Source organism: Rhinopithecus bieti, unplaced genomic scaffold (genome assembly GCF_001698545.2).
Source record: "Rhinopithecus bieti isolate Rb0 unplaced genomic scaffold, ASM169854v2 scaffold_1295, whole genome shotgun sequence".
NCBI lineage: Eukaryota > Metazoa > Chordata > Mammalia > Primates > Cercopithecidae > Rhinopithecus > Rhinopithecus bieti.
Window position 1 is genome coordinate 1483074 of NW_016803880.1, and position 13646 is coordinate 1496719.

Here is a 13646-nt window from a genome sequence, read left to right on the forward strand (position 1 = left end):
AAAAAAAAAAAAAAAAATTACGGCCCGGTGTGGTGGCTCACGCCTGTAATCGCAGCTACTCTGGAGGTTGAGGCAGGAGAATGGCGTGAATCCGGGAGGCGGAGCCGTGAGCGGAGATCGCGCCACTGCACTCCAGCCTGGGTGACAGAGCTAGACTCCGTCTCTAATAATAATAATAATAATAACAATAATAAATAAATTAATTAAAATTTGAAAAATAAAAAAATTAGGCCGGATGCGGTGGCTCACGCCTGTAATCGCACCACTTTGGGAGGCCAAGGTGGGTGGATCACCTGAGGTCAGGAGTTCCAGACCAGCCTGGCCGACATGGTGAAACCCTGCCTCTACTAAAAATACAAAAAATTAGCCAGGCGTGGTGGCAGGCGCCTGTAATCCCAGCTACTCAGGAGGCTGAGGCAGGAGAATCACTTGAACCCGAAAGGCGGAGGTTGCAGTGAGCTGAGATCAGGCCACTGAACTGAAGCCTGGGTAACAGAGCGAGAATCCTTGTCAAAAAAAAAAAGAAAGAAAAAGAAAGAAAAGAAATGGTGCAGCAATGACTAGCCTTGTGCATTCATTCCCCGCCCCCCTCCCCGCCCCGTCTTTTAACACTTCTTTTTTTAGCAGAATTATGGAGCAACTATAGTTGAAGATGCAAGGAAGGTTCATGGGAAGGGATGATATTCAACACAGTTAACAACCAACATGACCTGATCACCATCCATTGGACTAGCCACATGTCTAGGGCTGGAATGGGGTTTTGGAAGACTGATAAATCAACAATTAACACTTTAGCCGGGAATCAGGGGAAGGTCAGAGAAGTCCTAGGGAAATGGCAAGGGCAATGAAAGAATATATCAGAGTGTATCAGATAATTTTACTATTTTAACAACCATTTAAGTTAAACGGTGTATAATAATCATCGGTCCAATTTATGTGTTTGCTGTTGGAAAGATAAGGATTATAATCTGATTATCTTGTCCTGTGAAATTGGAGGAAAACTCGTCTGTTGAAGTCAAGGAGGAAGGTAGAATGGTCAGAGTTTTGAAGACGTGTTCAGATAATTACTGAGGGTCCTAGAAAATTACAGAAGTATGGTACATTTGTTGGGCTGTAATGAAGACACAACTAAGGCATGGGATCATTAATTCTTAGTGGTCTAAAGCTTCTGTTGACTGCATTGTTTGTTTTCCAGGCAGTGTTCAACTTTTCTCTGGAAAAAAAAAAGCTGAAAACAAATAATTGGGTTTGTGTAGTGTTTGGTTTCTCCAGATGAATAGGCTGAAGGAGCAGATGTACAAGAGACTTTGTGGTATTGGCAAGAGAGTGACTGACACAAAAGATCATGAAATCTAAAGTGAACAATGAAGGGAGTAAAGAGAAAAGGGTCCTTAGTGTTAGGGAGAAAATATAAGGGCCAATGCAAGGTCAAGATTTCCTTGAAGAATGTCTAGGTGGAAACAGTTAAATGAGGAATCTGGCAAGGGGATCGTGACCCAAGAGTGGGGTGAAATTGGGAAAATGTAAGTAGTAATATCAGGATGTGACTGTGGTGTGGCAGATGAAGTGGAATAGAGGAAAAGGATATGGGAGATGAAGATTTTTATAACTGAGAGGCCAAGCAGTGGACAGATATGCCACATGAACCTAATCAGGACTTTAAAAAGACCGTCGAGGATGATGTTTGGAATGAGGGTGGAGAGCCAAGTTTTAAGTGTTTAGAGACTAAAAGGGTATGACCAGGAGGCTGGTAAGAGGACAGATGTCAGAAGGTGTATTTTGTTGACAGCAGCAGGTGTATTTTGTTCCTTATTGTTTTAAGGAAAGTAGAAGCAAAGAGGATCCTATTCTTATCTGCAGACCCCTGAGGTAGGTGGGATTTTAAATGATAAACAGCATTCATGAGATGCTGCTGTGGAAGCACTGTCGTTAGCCAACCTGTGAACAAGTGTTGAGGGTGAGTACTGGCTAATCACGGAGCTACAATTCCAAATAATATGTGGGAAGGAAGGGCTTTGTAGGGCAGATGGGAGTAGGGGTTAGACCAGCAAGAAAGGACACAGTTTTATGTGGTAGGGAAATATATATACATGTACCTGTATCTCCTTCCTGCCTTCTTGACTTCCTGAGTCCAGACTCAGTATTACAGTTTCCTTCTGGATTCTGAAAATCTGTTTTTCATCAGTTTTAGTTTTAGTCATGCTGTTTCTGTCTTCTTCAATGTTTTCATCAGTGTGTGTGTGTGTGTGTGTGTGTGTGTGTGTGTGTGGTTTTGTGTGGTGGTGAATTTGGGGGGGGGGTTAGGGGGGCCTTTTTTTTTTTTTTTTTTTTTTTTGAGAAGGAGTCTCGCTCTGTCGCCCAGGCTGGAGTGCAGTGGCCGGATCTCGGCTCACTGTAAGCTCCGCCTCCCGGGTTTACGCCGTTCTCCTGCCTCAGCCTCCCGAGTAGCTGGGACTACAGGCGCCCGCCACCTCGCCCGGCTAGTTTTTTGTATTTTTTAGTAGAGACGGGGTTTCACCGTGTTAGCCAGGATGGTCTTGATCTGACCTCGTGATCCGCCCGTCTCGGCCTCCCAAAGTGCTGGGATTACAGGCTTGAGCCACCGCGCCCGGTGGAAATCCACCTATATATTCCTCTAGTACTATTATGGTTATTTTCTTTTCTTTTAAATCCCTCTGATATAGTTTGGATATTTGTCCCCACCCAAATCTCGTATTGAATTGTGGTGAGTTATAGCCGATATATACTGAAATTATTCTTATTGTACATTTGTTTTGTAATGTTAGCAAACTATTATATCTTATTTTCTCAATTGACTCTATAGGGATCCCAGTTGACAAATGCTTTCCTGGCATATACTACCTATGTAGTGTTGCTGCTATTTAAATACGAAGTTCGCTTTAAAAAATTTGAAAATACTTTTTTCCTTCTTTCCCGTGTTCAAGATGTCAAAGCGAGGATGTGGTAGGTCCTCTGGTGTGAAATTCCAGATTTCCTTGGGTCTTCCAGTAGGAGCTGTGATCAACTGTGCTGATAACACAGGAGCCAAAAACCTGTATATCATCTTCGTGAAGGGGATCAAGGGATGGCTGAACAGACTTTCCGCTGCTGGTGTCGGTGACATGGTGATGGCCACAGTCAAGAAAGGCAAACCAGAGCTCAGAAAAATGGTACATCCAGCAGCGGTCATTCGACAATGAAAGTCATACCGGAGAAAAGATGGTGTGTTTATTTCAGAGATAATGCAGGGATCATAGTGAGTAATAAAGGTGAAATGAAAGGTTCTGCCATTACAGGACCAGTAGCAAAGGAGAGTGCAGACTTGTGGCCCTTGATTGTGCATTGCGTGATTCTCCAGTATATTAAAAAAAAAAAAAAAAAAGAAAACTTTAAAGCCATTAAAAAAAGCCATTAAAAAGTATTTGTCCACCCCCAAAAAAATACATCTTAGTAACAGTTGAAGGTAAAGTACCACCAAGTTTAATAAAGACTAATTAATGCTGAGTTTTATCAGTATTTTTTATGACTGTCACTGGATTTCACTATATTTCTTATTTTGGTAAAGTATGTCTGAAAGTAGAATAAAGGGGAAATCCTGTCTGTGATTAATTTTGGTAATCAGATACATTTTCTCTAGTAGCCACATTTCTTTATTTTTTTTTTTCTGATACAGGGTCTCACTCTGTCGCCCAAGTGGGAGTGCAGTGGTATGATCACGGTTCACTGCAGCCATGACCTCCCGGGCTCAAATGATCCTCCTGCCTCAGCCTCCCTGAGTAGCTGGGACCACAGGCATGTGCCACCACACCTGCCACCATGCTGTGTTTCCCAGGCTGGAAGTAGCCATATGGCTGGAAGTAGCTGTATTTCTATCCCATTGGGTTCTCCCAAGTTTGTGGGTATAAATTCTCTTGCCCTTGCCTCTCTAGAAACTTGTGAATTATAGCTGGGCATAGTGGCTCACACCTGTAATCGTAGCACTTTGGGAGGCCGAGGCAAGTGGATCACCTGAGACCAGGAGTTCGAGACCAGCCTGGCCAACATGGCGAAACCCTGTCTCTACTAAAAATACAAAAATTAGCCAGGCGTGGTGGCTTGCTCCTGTAATCCCAGCTACGCAGGAGTCTGAGGCAGAAGAATTGCTTCAACCTGTGCTGGGGGTGGGGGTTGGAGTGAGCTGAGATCACCCCACTTCACTCCAGCCTGGGCAAAAGAATGAAATTGTCTTAAAAAAAAAAAAAAGAGAGAGAGAAAGGAAGGAAGGAAGGAGGGAGAGGGAGGGAGGGAGGAGGACGGAAGGAAGGAAGGAAGGAAGGAAGGAAGGAAGGGAAGGGAAGGAAGGGAAGGACTTGTGAATTATCACAGAATGACTGAGATTGTCTGAGTTACAACTGCTGGGTAGTATGTTCTCCAGTTAGAAAAAGTTCACTGTGAATGACAAGGTGGCTCCAGAAGAATTGAAAGATTGTATTGAAAAGGGGACCATGGAGCTGAGATCTTCAAAAGTTTCCTGTGACTATAAACCAGGAGATGTCACATATAGCTATGGTACTTTCTTTTGCAGTTTTTAGAAAAAGCAAGTCTATTATGTGTAGAGGAAAAATTATTGAGTACTCTGCTATATTTTCAGGTAACACTTTCTCTGACTTCTGCATTCCCTTTTAAATATCATGAAGCTCTACCTGAAATTACTGTCAAGTGTGTTACAGAAATTCTCTGCCCAGTCCTACCTATATTTTTTGGTATATAAAAATGACTTGTGTGTGTTTTTTGAAGGACCTAAGAAAGCAATATGTTCTTATCAGGTCAGAGTCCTTAAAACAATCCCAGCAGACCCTACTAAACACAGATTTGAGTGTGCACTTGCAGAGCGATTGTTGTGGTGAGTCTGTACACTGAATGCTAGAGGACGGGTTACAGAACATGCCACTGAATATATCAGCAGGGATGCCACAACTTCCATCTGCAAAGAAAGTACAGCACAACACACAGATCCCATTCTCACCAGGCTGTGGATCTCTAGCCGACAAAAAAGAAAGAATATTGTGGAACTAGCAAAGGAGCTTTTCCTATCTGGGTGTAGCATGGTGGGAAACCTGGTGTCATTTGCATGGAAGGCTTACAGAGCATATGTGAACAATTCTGTGGATTAGGTTTGCTTTTTAATTTTCTTTCCTTTTTCTGTACTATGCAGCCTGTTTAGTACAAACTGAGGTTGTAATAGATGGGAAGGCAAGTGATTATACATTCAGGCCATGGAGCCAAAAGTGATTTTTCCATTGTAATGGCAACAATGGACTGAGAGTCAGTGCCTTTTGGTTCTAGGACTGTTATTGTGGAGCTTATGCCAGTTGCTTAGCTGTTTCTAGACATAGGCTCTTAATAGGTCAAGAGCTTGGAAAGTGTTTGATAAATGTTACATTGATTTCTAAAGCTACTAGATGGTTTCTGAGATATAGTTTGATTCTAAAATATGACTCATCATCTTAGTTTATGTTTTGAATCCCATAAAAAGGGACTTTCTCAGAAGTTTTGTGGTTAAAATCCCATTGAGAGTGACAACCCAACCATCACAAATCTGGGGTCTCCTTTCCTGAAACTGATAGATTAAGAAGTTCAGCCATTTCCACTCTTCCAAACTTATGAGGTAAATGAGGACAAAACAGATGAGTCTGGAATGAGATATGAACTGGATAATATTGGGCAATAAATGTATTTGTATGAAATAAAAATAGATTTCTATTTTATTAGCATTGGTGGGTTAAAAATCAAACTACTTTTAATATTTCTGAACACATCTTACTTTTAAAATGTCTACTCTGAAAATTTATTTTCCTCTGGGTGCAGTGGCTCACACCTGTAATTCCCAGCACTTTGGGAGGCCGAGGTGGGCAGATCATGAGGTCAGGAGATCGAGACCATCCTGGCTAACATGGTGAAACCCCGTCTCTACTAAAAATACAAAAAATCAGTCAGGCGTAGTGGTGGGCGCCTGTAGTCCCAGCTACTCGGGAGGCTGAGGCAGGAGAATGGCGTGAACCCAGGAGGTGGAGCTTGCAGTGAGCCGAGAACGTGCCACTGCAGTCCAGCCTGGGTGACAGAGCAAGACTCCATCTCAAAAAATTAAAAAAAATTATTTTCCAACTCAGATGAATAACCTGGAAGAAAATTTTAATTCACCATCAAGAAGACATTCTTTTTGGTGGCACTCTTGATAAAATAGAAGAGCAAAAAAAAATTTTCAATTTTGAGAAAAAAACATTTGATGTGATTGAACTCAGGAGGTCATGTGAATTTCAGCCAACTGTGCCATTTTTTAAAGCCACAGGATATGGTGATGTTTTTCAAATGTACTTGGGTATGGAGGGTCAATAAATAAATAAAATAGAATGTGGAAATATATTTTTAAGTGCTTGATGTCTGATTTTCCTCCTCAGAAACTTGTCTGGATGGATAAGATTATTCTAACATCAGGCATCTGTAAGTCATGCCCAATATTTACTTAGGGGAAAAGGCTATAATTCTGTTATATAATTCTTAATCTGTGAAAACAATAATTTATAATATTAATAATCATGAATGAAGAAGGAAGAGTTTCAAATTTTTTTTTTTAACTCCCAACCTGATTTCTGAAGAGTTTCTAATCTTGGCCTTAAAAGTATTGACATTTCTTTTCTCTTTTTTTCTTTTGAGACAGTGTCTTGCTCTGTTGCTCAGGCTGAAGTGCAGTGGTGTGACCTCAGCTCAGTACAACTTCTGCCTCTTGGGTTCAAGTGATTCTCCTGCCTCAGCCTCCTGAGTAGCTGGGATTACAGGTGCACACCACCGTGCCTAGCTAGTTTTTGTATTTTTGGTAGAGACGGGGTTTCACCATATTGGCCAGGCTGGTCTTGAACTCCTGACCTCAGGTGATCCACCCACCTTGGCCTCCCAAAGTGCTGGGATTATAGGCATCAGTCATCTTGCCCAGCCTGAGTTGATTTTTAATTACATAATTAATACAGGAATATGTTGTCCTTGTATAAAATAAAATCTTACAGATAAAGTTTAATTTCTTTTGACTGTAACTCATAACCCTGATCTCTTTTCTTGCCACTTTTTCCCACAAAAATTAACTACAATGATCAGACTGATATGTTTTCTTGCAGATCTGTATTCTCTGTATTCTTCTTCTTCTTCTTCTTATTTTTTGAGATGGAGTCTCACTTTGTTGCCCAGGCTGAAGTGCAGAGGCACGATCTTGGCTCACTGTAACCTCCATCTCCTGGGTTCAAGCAATTCTCCTGCCTCAGCCTCCCTAGTAGCTGGGATTAGAGCCGCCTGCCACTATGCCCAGCTAATTTTTGTATTTTAGTAGTGACAGGGTTTCACCATGTTGGCCAGGCTGGTCTTGAACTCCTGATGTAATCCACCCACCTCAGCCTTCCCAAGTGCTGGGATTACAGGTGTGAGCCACCACACCCGACCTATTCTCTGTATTTATATTATATATATGCATAAATATATATATATATATTATTGTGTTGTGGGTTTTAAAAACACAAATGCTATCATACTGTATATATTACTTGGTATTTGCTTTTTACTTAAGAATGTGTCATAATTCTTCCTATATATGTACAGATAAACCTTATTCTTCTTAAATGCTGCCTAATAGCCTATTGAATACATATACTTTATTTAGTCATTCTCCAATATATAAGCATAGGTTGCTTACAATTATCTTCCTATTATAAAGTTTTTGTGAACATCCGTCTCTTTGTGTGACTTTTTTTTTTTTTTTTGAGGCAGAGTCTGCTCTGTTACCCAGGCTGGAGTGCAGTGGCACGATCTCAGCTCACTGCAGCATTTGCCTCCCGGATTCCAGAGATTCTTGTGCCTCAGCCTCCCAAGTAGCTGGGATTACAGGCACCTGCCATCAGGCCCAGCTAATTTTTGTATTTTTAGTAGAGACGGGGTTTTGCCATGTTGGCCATTCTGGTCTCGAACACCTGACATCAGGTGATCCACCTGCCTCGGCCTCCCAAAGTGCTGGGATTACAGACGTGAGCCTCTACACCCGGCTTTTGTGTGCATTTTAAACTTAGGGTCCAGTCGGGAAAACAGAAATCACATTAGTTATTGAGAAATATTTTAATATGGGAAATTGGTCAAAAGGAATTATAAAAGGTAACAGGTAATCACTGGAGGTAGCAGCTACCATTCTTAGAGCTAGGAAAGGATGGAACAAAAGAAGTGGTTGGAGTCATCAGAACCTAAAAGCTTGGAGGAGGGCCCTGAACACCTTAGTTCAGGTCTATGAAGAATGTAGAGAGGGGGATGGCTGGCTGTTGCTGGATCTCTGGAGCTCAAAGAAGGGATCCCACGGTGCTGGGGCTCAAACTCCTGAGGAGGTGGCTCAGACATTGGCTATCTCAGGAGCTCAAGGGAGGGGCTCCATGAAAGTAGAATTCAGATCTCCGAGGAGAGCACTGACTGCTGCTGTGATCGGTAAGGGGTGCAATAAGGCTGATTTGTGATTGTTGGAAAAAGGATGGAGATTAAAACCACCTGCTGGCTAAAGCAATTGCTCCTGGCACGGTAAAAGGCAGCTGCTGCTGGCATGATGCTCACAGAATGGAGCAAGTCCCTTCTTCCTCTTGCCTTTGTTTCCCTCTAGTTCACCCTGTCGGTGAAGTCTAGCAGAAGCGCCCCAGTAACATGGAGTATAAAAGGGTGACTGCGTGGACAATAAAAAATAACCAGCACACATTTATTTGTTTCTCTAGTGCGATTGAGTCGCACAATCACTAAGTTACAGGATTCGTACATTTCAAATTTTAATAGAGACTCCCACATTACACTCTTTTAAACTGCACGTAACAGTTTCAATATGAATAAAAGGGGACGGGGGGGTAGATTTACAGAGAATATTGCCTAGAGCAGTAATCACATTTTAACAAGACTTGGGAATGCCGTCAAAATTCAGGATCTGATTCAGGAGTTCCGAGGGGCCCGAGTTAGCCTTTTCTAACAAACGCACAGGTGATACTGATGATTGCATCATGTTGGAAGTCTAACACATTCCCATCTTCCCACAGCCTCTACCACAACATTCTATTGCTACCCTTATGTGAACTGCCTCTCTGGTGTTTCATGCCAGTTTCCTAGCCGCTAAGCAAGGAACAAACCTAGCTTCTGAAAGCGGGGAAGACAGGATTTGGCGCCACGGGTCCAATGCTTGGCTTCCTATTGGCCAGAAATGACATCACTCAGACAGGAGAGGCTTTAACTGTGACGTCTCCGGCGGCGGATGGTCAGGGACACAGCGGGAGGCGGGAGCGGAAGTGGGGCAGCAAATGGACAGGGTGGGTGGTGGAAAAAGGGCCCGGGGGAAGTTATTACAGGGAGTCCTCTTCCGGCGCCAGAGGCCGGAAGTTGTGTTCCAGACGAGTCCACCGGGGTCTGAGTGCCCAGAATACAGCTGCAACCGCGACCATGGGCGGGAAGAACAAGCAGCGAACTAAAGGGAACCTGAGGGTGAGTGGGGGGGTGGCTCGGTCGACCTGGGAGCCTCGCTTCGAGGCGGCTGGCACCGCCCAGCGCGTTGCTGGAGGGTGTGTGGAGCGCGGCTGTGGGGAGGCGTGCTTTTGCGTGTCGTGTGTGACCTCTCTGTTGTGTGTGCGTCCCTGAGGGTGGTTTGGGTTATCTCTGAGCAGATTGGGGAATCGTGAGAGAAAAGATGTACCATGCCAGAGCTGTCCCCATCCGAGCACACACCCACAATATTCATGAAGAAATGATAATGTATCAGGTTCACTGGAAGGTGATCTGGCTGAGGTAGAGGGTTGGTTGGGGGAGGGCAGCGCTAGGAAGAAGGAGAGTTGGGAGGATGTTAAAGTGAACCCACTGTGGAGGTTACAGCTGATTGTGCCTCTCCTTTGGGCTTCTTCTAAGCTAAAGCTTTTAGGATGGTATATTTGGTTTCTGGACTGCCTGTTACCCCTTTCTATCTGCAGTCCCATCTTCAACTCCCTCCTCTTGGTTTACTTCATCCAGCCACACTGATCTCTTCACTGTGCCTTGACCTTACCTGGCCGGCTCCCAACGCTCTTCAGTTAGGAGGCTCCAAACTTTGCTCTCTACACCTCAGTGAGGTTTTCCATGATCACCCTCTTGCAGCCCTTGCGCACTCCCTGTTCTTCCTACTTTGTTTTAAACTCCATTGTATTTATGACATTTATTGTCTTAGTTCACTAGTATGTAAGTATTTTGAAAGCAAATGTTTTTATCCTCGGAGCCTAGAACAGAGACTGGCACCTAATAGACGCTCACTAAGTACTTGTTTAAAGACGACCTTGAAGTGGATTCGTGTAAAACTACATGATGAGGGGTTTGTAATGGTATTTTTTTATGGTGTTGGATTTATTATAGCACAGTCCAATTTTATGAGAATGCTTTTTTTCCTGTTTCTGATATAGTTAATTCTAGTGATTTCAATGTCACATTTTCTTAGATCTGTCACTTAATCTGTTTTGGAAGATAATAACAGTATTAACAGTTATAGCAACCTATTGTGTTACTGTGCTAAGCACTTGCATCCTCATTTAATATTTTTTATTTAAATTTTCTCAATGTTTTATATTTGAAAAGTTCTTATGAGGAAAAGTTGCGAGAATGTTAGAGTGACATCTCATATACTCTACCTAGATTCACCGGTTGCTAATACTTGGTTGCATTTGCTTTCTTTCTGTTAATTTATGTATTTTGCTGAACTGTATGAGAGTTAGTTGCAGAAGTCGGGACTCTTAACTCCTAAATACATCAGCATGTATCTTCTAAAAACAATGCCATTTTTCTAGCCTGCAGCAATTATAATAATGGTTATAGCATCCAGAAACTTTGACTTTTGTGTAATACTGTAATCCAGGATACAGCCTTGCATTTAGACTTCTGTAGTTATCCCAGTAATGTTCTCTCTTTTTTTTTCTTTTCTTTTTTTTTTTGTAAGACAGGGTGTGGCTCTGTCTCCAAACCTGGAGTGCAGCGGTATGATCACGGCCCACTGCAGTGTCAACTTCTTGGGCCCAAGAGATCGATCCTCCCACCTCAGCCTCCTTAATAGCTAGGACTCCTGGCTAATTTTTTTTTTTTTTTTTTCAGGACAGAGTCTCGCTCTGTTACCCAGGCTGGAGTGCAGAGGCGTGAAATGGGCTCACTGCAATCTCCGCCTCTTGGGTTCAAGTGATCCTCCCAGCTTACCCTTTCCAGTAGCTAGGACTACAGGCACAGGCCATCATGGCTAGCTAATTTTTGTATTTTTTGTAGGGACGGTTTCGCCATGTTGCCCAGGCTGATACTTTTTTTTTAAAAGATAAACCATTTTAACATTTGAGATCCAGTCAAAGATCACTCATTCCATTTAGTTACCATTTGGGTTTCCTTGATCTAAACAGTTTCTCAGTACTGTTTAAGCGGGGAGAGGAGTGTCTTTTTTAACAACATTTGGAAGAGCCTGGGCCATTTGTTTGATTAATTCAGATTCATCTAGTTGTTTCCTTGTGATTAGATTCAGGCTAAACAATTTTTAGAAGGAATTCTTCATAGATGATGAGACTTCCTCAGTACATCACACCGGGGCACTTCGTACCCGTTTGTCCCCTTATTGGTGGTATTTGTTTAATTACTTGGTTAAGGTGTTGTCCATTATAAAGTTGTCTTTTTCCATTGGCCAATAACAAATAATATGTTAGTTTGAAACTGTGAAATGTCCTGTTCTTCCACAAACTTTCACCTAATGGTTTGAGCACCCTTTGATTCTTGCTGGAATCAGTTATTACTATGGTGATTTAAAAACTTATGCTTAATTATGAAAACAATCCAAGTAATGAATTAATTACTCATATCTCATTTTAAGTGTGATGAAACTGAGGTTTAGAGAAATTAGCTTGCCTAAGCTTATGTAGCCAGGAAGTTGTGGAGTTGGGATTTTAACTTTAATGTGGCAAAGTCTTCAATAGAAGACTTTGATACTGGATTTCAGGTGTTCAGAGATAATAGATGTCTGCTGTTCTTGAACTATTAGTTTGATGATACAGACACATATGTAAGCAAATATAATATATTAAAGAATTATGATGCAGGTATTAGAAGAAAGAATGTGGGAGAATGGAAGAGACTGGAGGGAGGCAAGTGTTGCAAATATGAGTTTGAAAGATGAGTAGGAGTTTGTCAGGCAATGAAAAGAAAGGAAGCGTTTTCAGGTAGAGAGAAAAGATTATATAAAGATCGAATTGCGAAAGGCCATCACATAGATAACTTTTTTTTTTTTTTGAGACAGAGTGTGGATCACTGCAACCTCCACTTCCCAGGTTCAAGCAATTTTCTTGCCTCAGCCTTTCAAGTAGCTGGGATTACAGGCGTGTAACATCACACCCGGCTAATTTTTTGTATTTTTAGTAGAGACAGGGTTTTGCCATGTTGGCCAGGCTGGTCTCGAACTCCTGGCCTGAAGTGATCTGCCCAGTTGTCCGCTTCGCCTCCCAAAGTGCTGGGATTACAGGTGTGAGCCACCATGCCCTGCCTCAGAGAACTTCGAATTTGATTTGGTACTAGGGCAGAATGATGACAGCATAATTTGGAGAAGACAGAAGGAAGTGGGGCAAGGGAAGGAAAGAGCGGCAGGAGATAAGACTGGGAAAAGTTGAGGTTAGACAGTGAAAGATCTTGTAAGTCTTCCTTGGTTTGGTCTTTAAACTGTAGACTCAGGATTGCCACCACAAATACCTCTAGAAGGTAGGCATGAAAGAATGTAGACAAAAGTAGGCATAGTCCAAAAAAAAAAAAAAGTGCCATAAATAGAATTGTTTCTTAATTTTATTGAACTCTGGGTATAGCTCTTAACATACAAAGATCATAAGAGTAACTATATTTTAAATTTAAAGTAGACATTTTAAAAAGTGCATTTAAAAGTAACAAGTTACTTAAATTGGAGACTGGACATTTGATACCTTCTCTTTTGCCCCTAGTTATCACTTTTAATTCTGTTATTTCAGCCTCAACTCCTTTAGATTTTAGCAATAATTACTTTTTTATTGTGTTTCATAATAAAACTGTTTACACATGAGACTGTAGAAAATTCTGATATCCTAGAGTCATCATATTTAGTTTTTAGAATTATAATTCACTAACTACTTCCTTTGTGGCTCTTTATTCATGTACCAATATTAAAAAAGGTGAATTGAATAATTAATTCATTTTAATAAACTTAAAAAATAGAGAACAGCTGCTTTGCCTATGGAGTAGCCATTCTTTTATTCTTTTCTTTTTTTTTTTAGAAATGGAGTTTCATTCTTTTTGCTGAGGCTGGAGTGCAATGGTGCGATCTCAACTCACTGCAACCTCTGCCTCCCGGGTTCAACCAGTTCTCCTGCCTCAGCCTCCCAAGTAGCTGGGATTAAAGGCATGTACCGCTACGCCTGGCTAATTTTGTATTTTTAGTAGACACGGGGTTTCACCATATTGGCCAGGCTGGTCTTGAACTCCTGACCTCAGGTGATCTACCCTCTGCCTCCCAAAGTGCTGGGATTACAGGCATGAACCACCATGCCTGACCTATTTTCTTAGTAAACTTACTTTCACTTAAAAAAAAAAAAAAAATAGGCCGG

At 41.9% G+C, this 13646-nt stretch overlaps 2 protein-coding genes across 2 annotated transcripts in view; both read left to right on the forward strand.

Annotated features, from left to right (window-relative positions):
* Positions 1–3599, forward strand: part of LOC108517937 (60S ribosomal protein L23-like) — an 8612-nt gene extending 5013 nt beyond the window's left edge. Inside the window, 2 exon segments of the mRNA XM_017856047.1 lie at positions 2946–3225; positions 3228–3599. Of these exon segments, the coding sequence (XP_017711536.1) occupies positions 2946–3225; positions 3228–3415 (468 nt within the window). The 3' untranslated portion in view covers positions 3416–3599.
* A 5739-nt stretch (positions 3600–9338) lies between these two features.
* The window catches only part of LTN1 (listerin E3 ubiquitin protein ligase 1), a 68345-nt gene continuing 64037 nt past the window's right edge, over positions 9339–13646 (forward strand). The window contains 2 exon segments of the mRNA XM_017855960.1: positions 9339–9359; positions 9361–9519. Of these exon segments, the coding sequence (XP_017711449.1) occupies positions 9339–9359; positions 9361–9519 (180 nt within the window).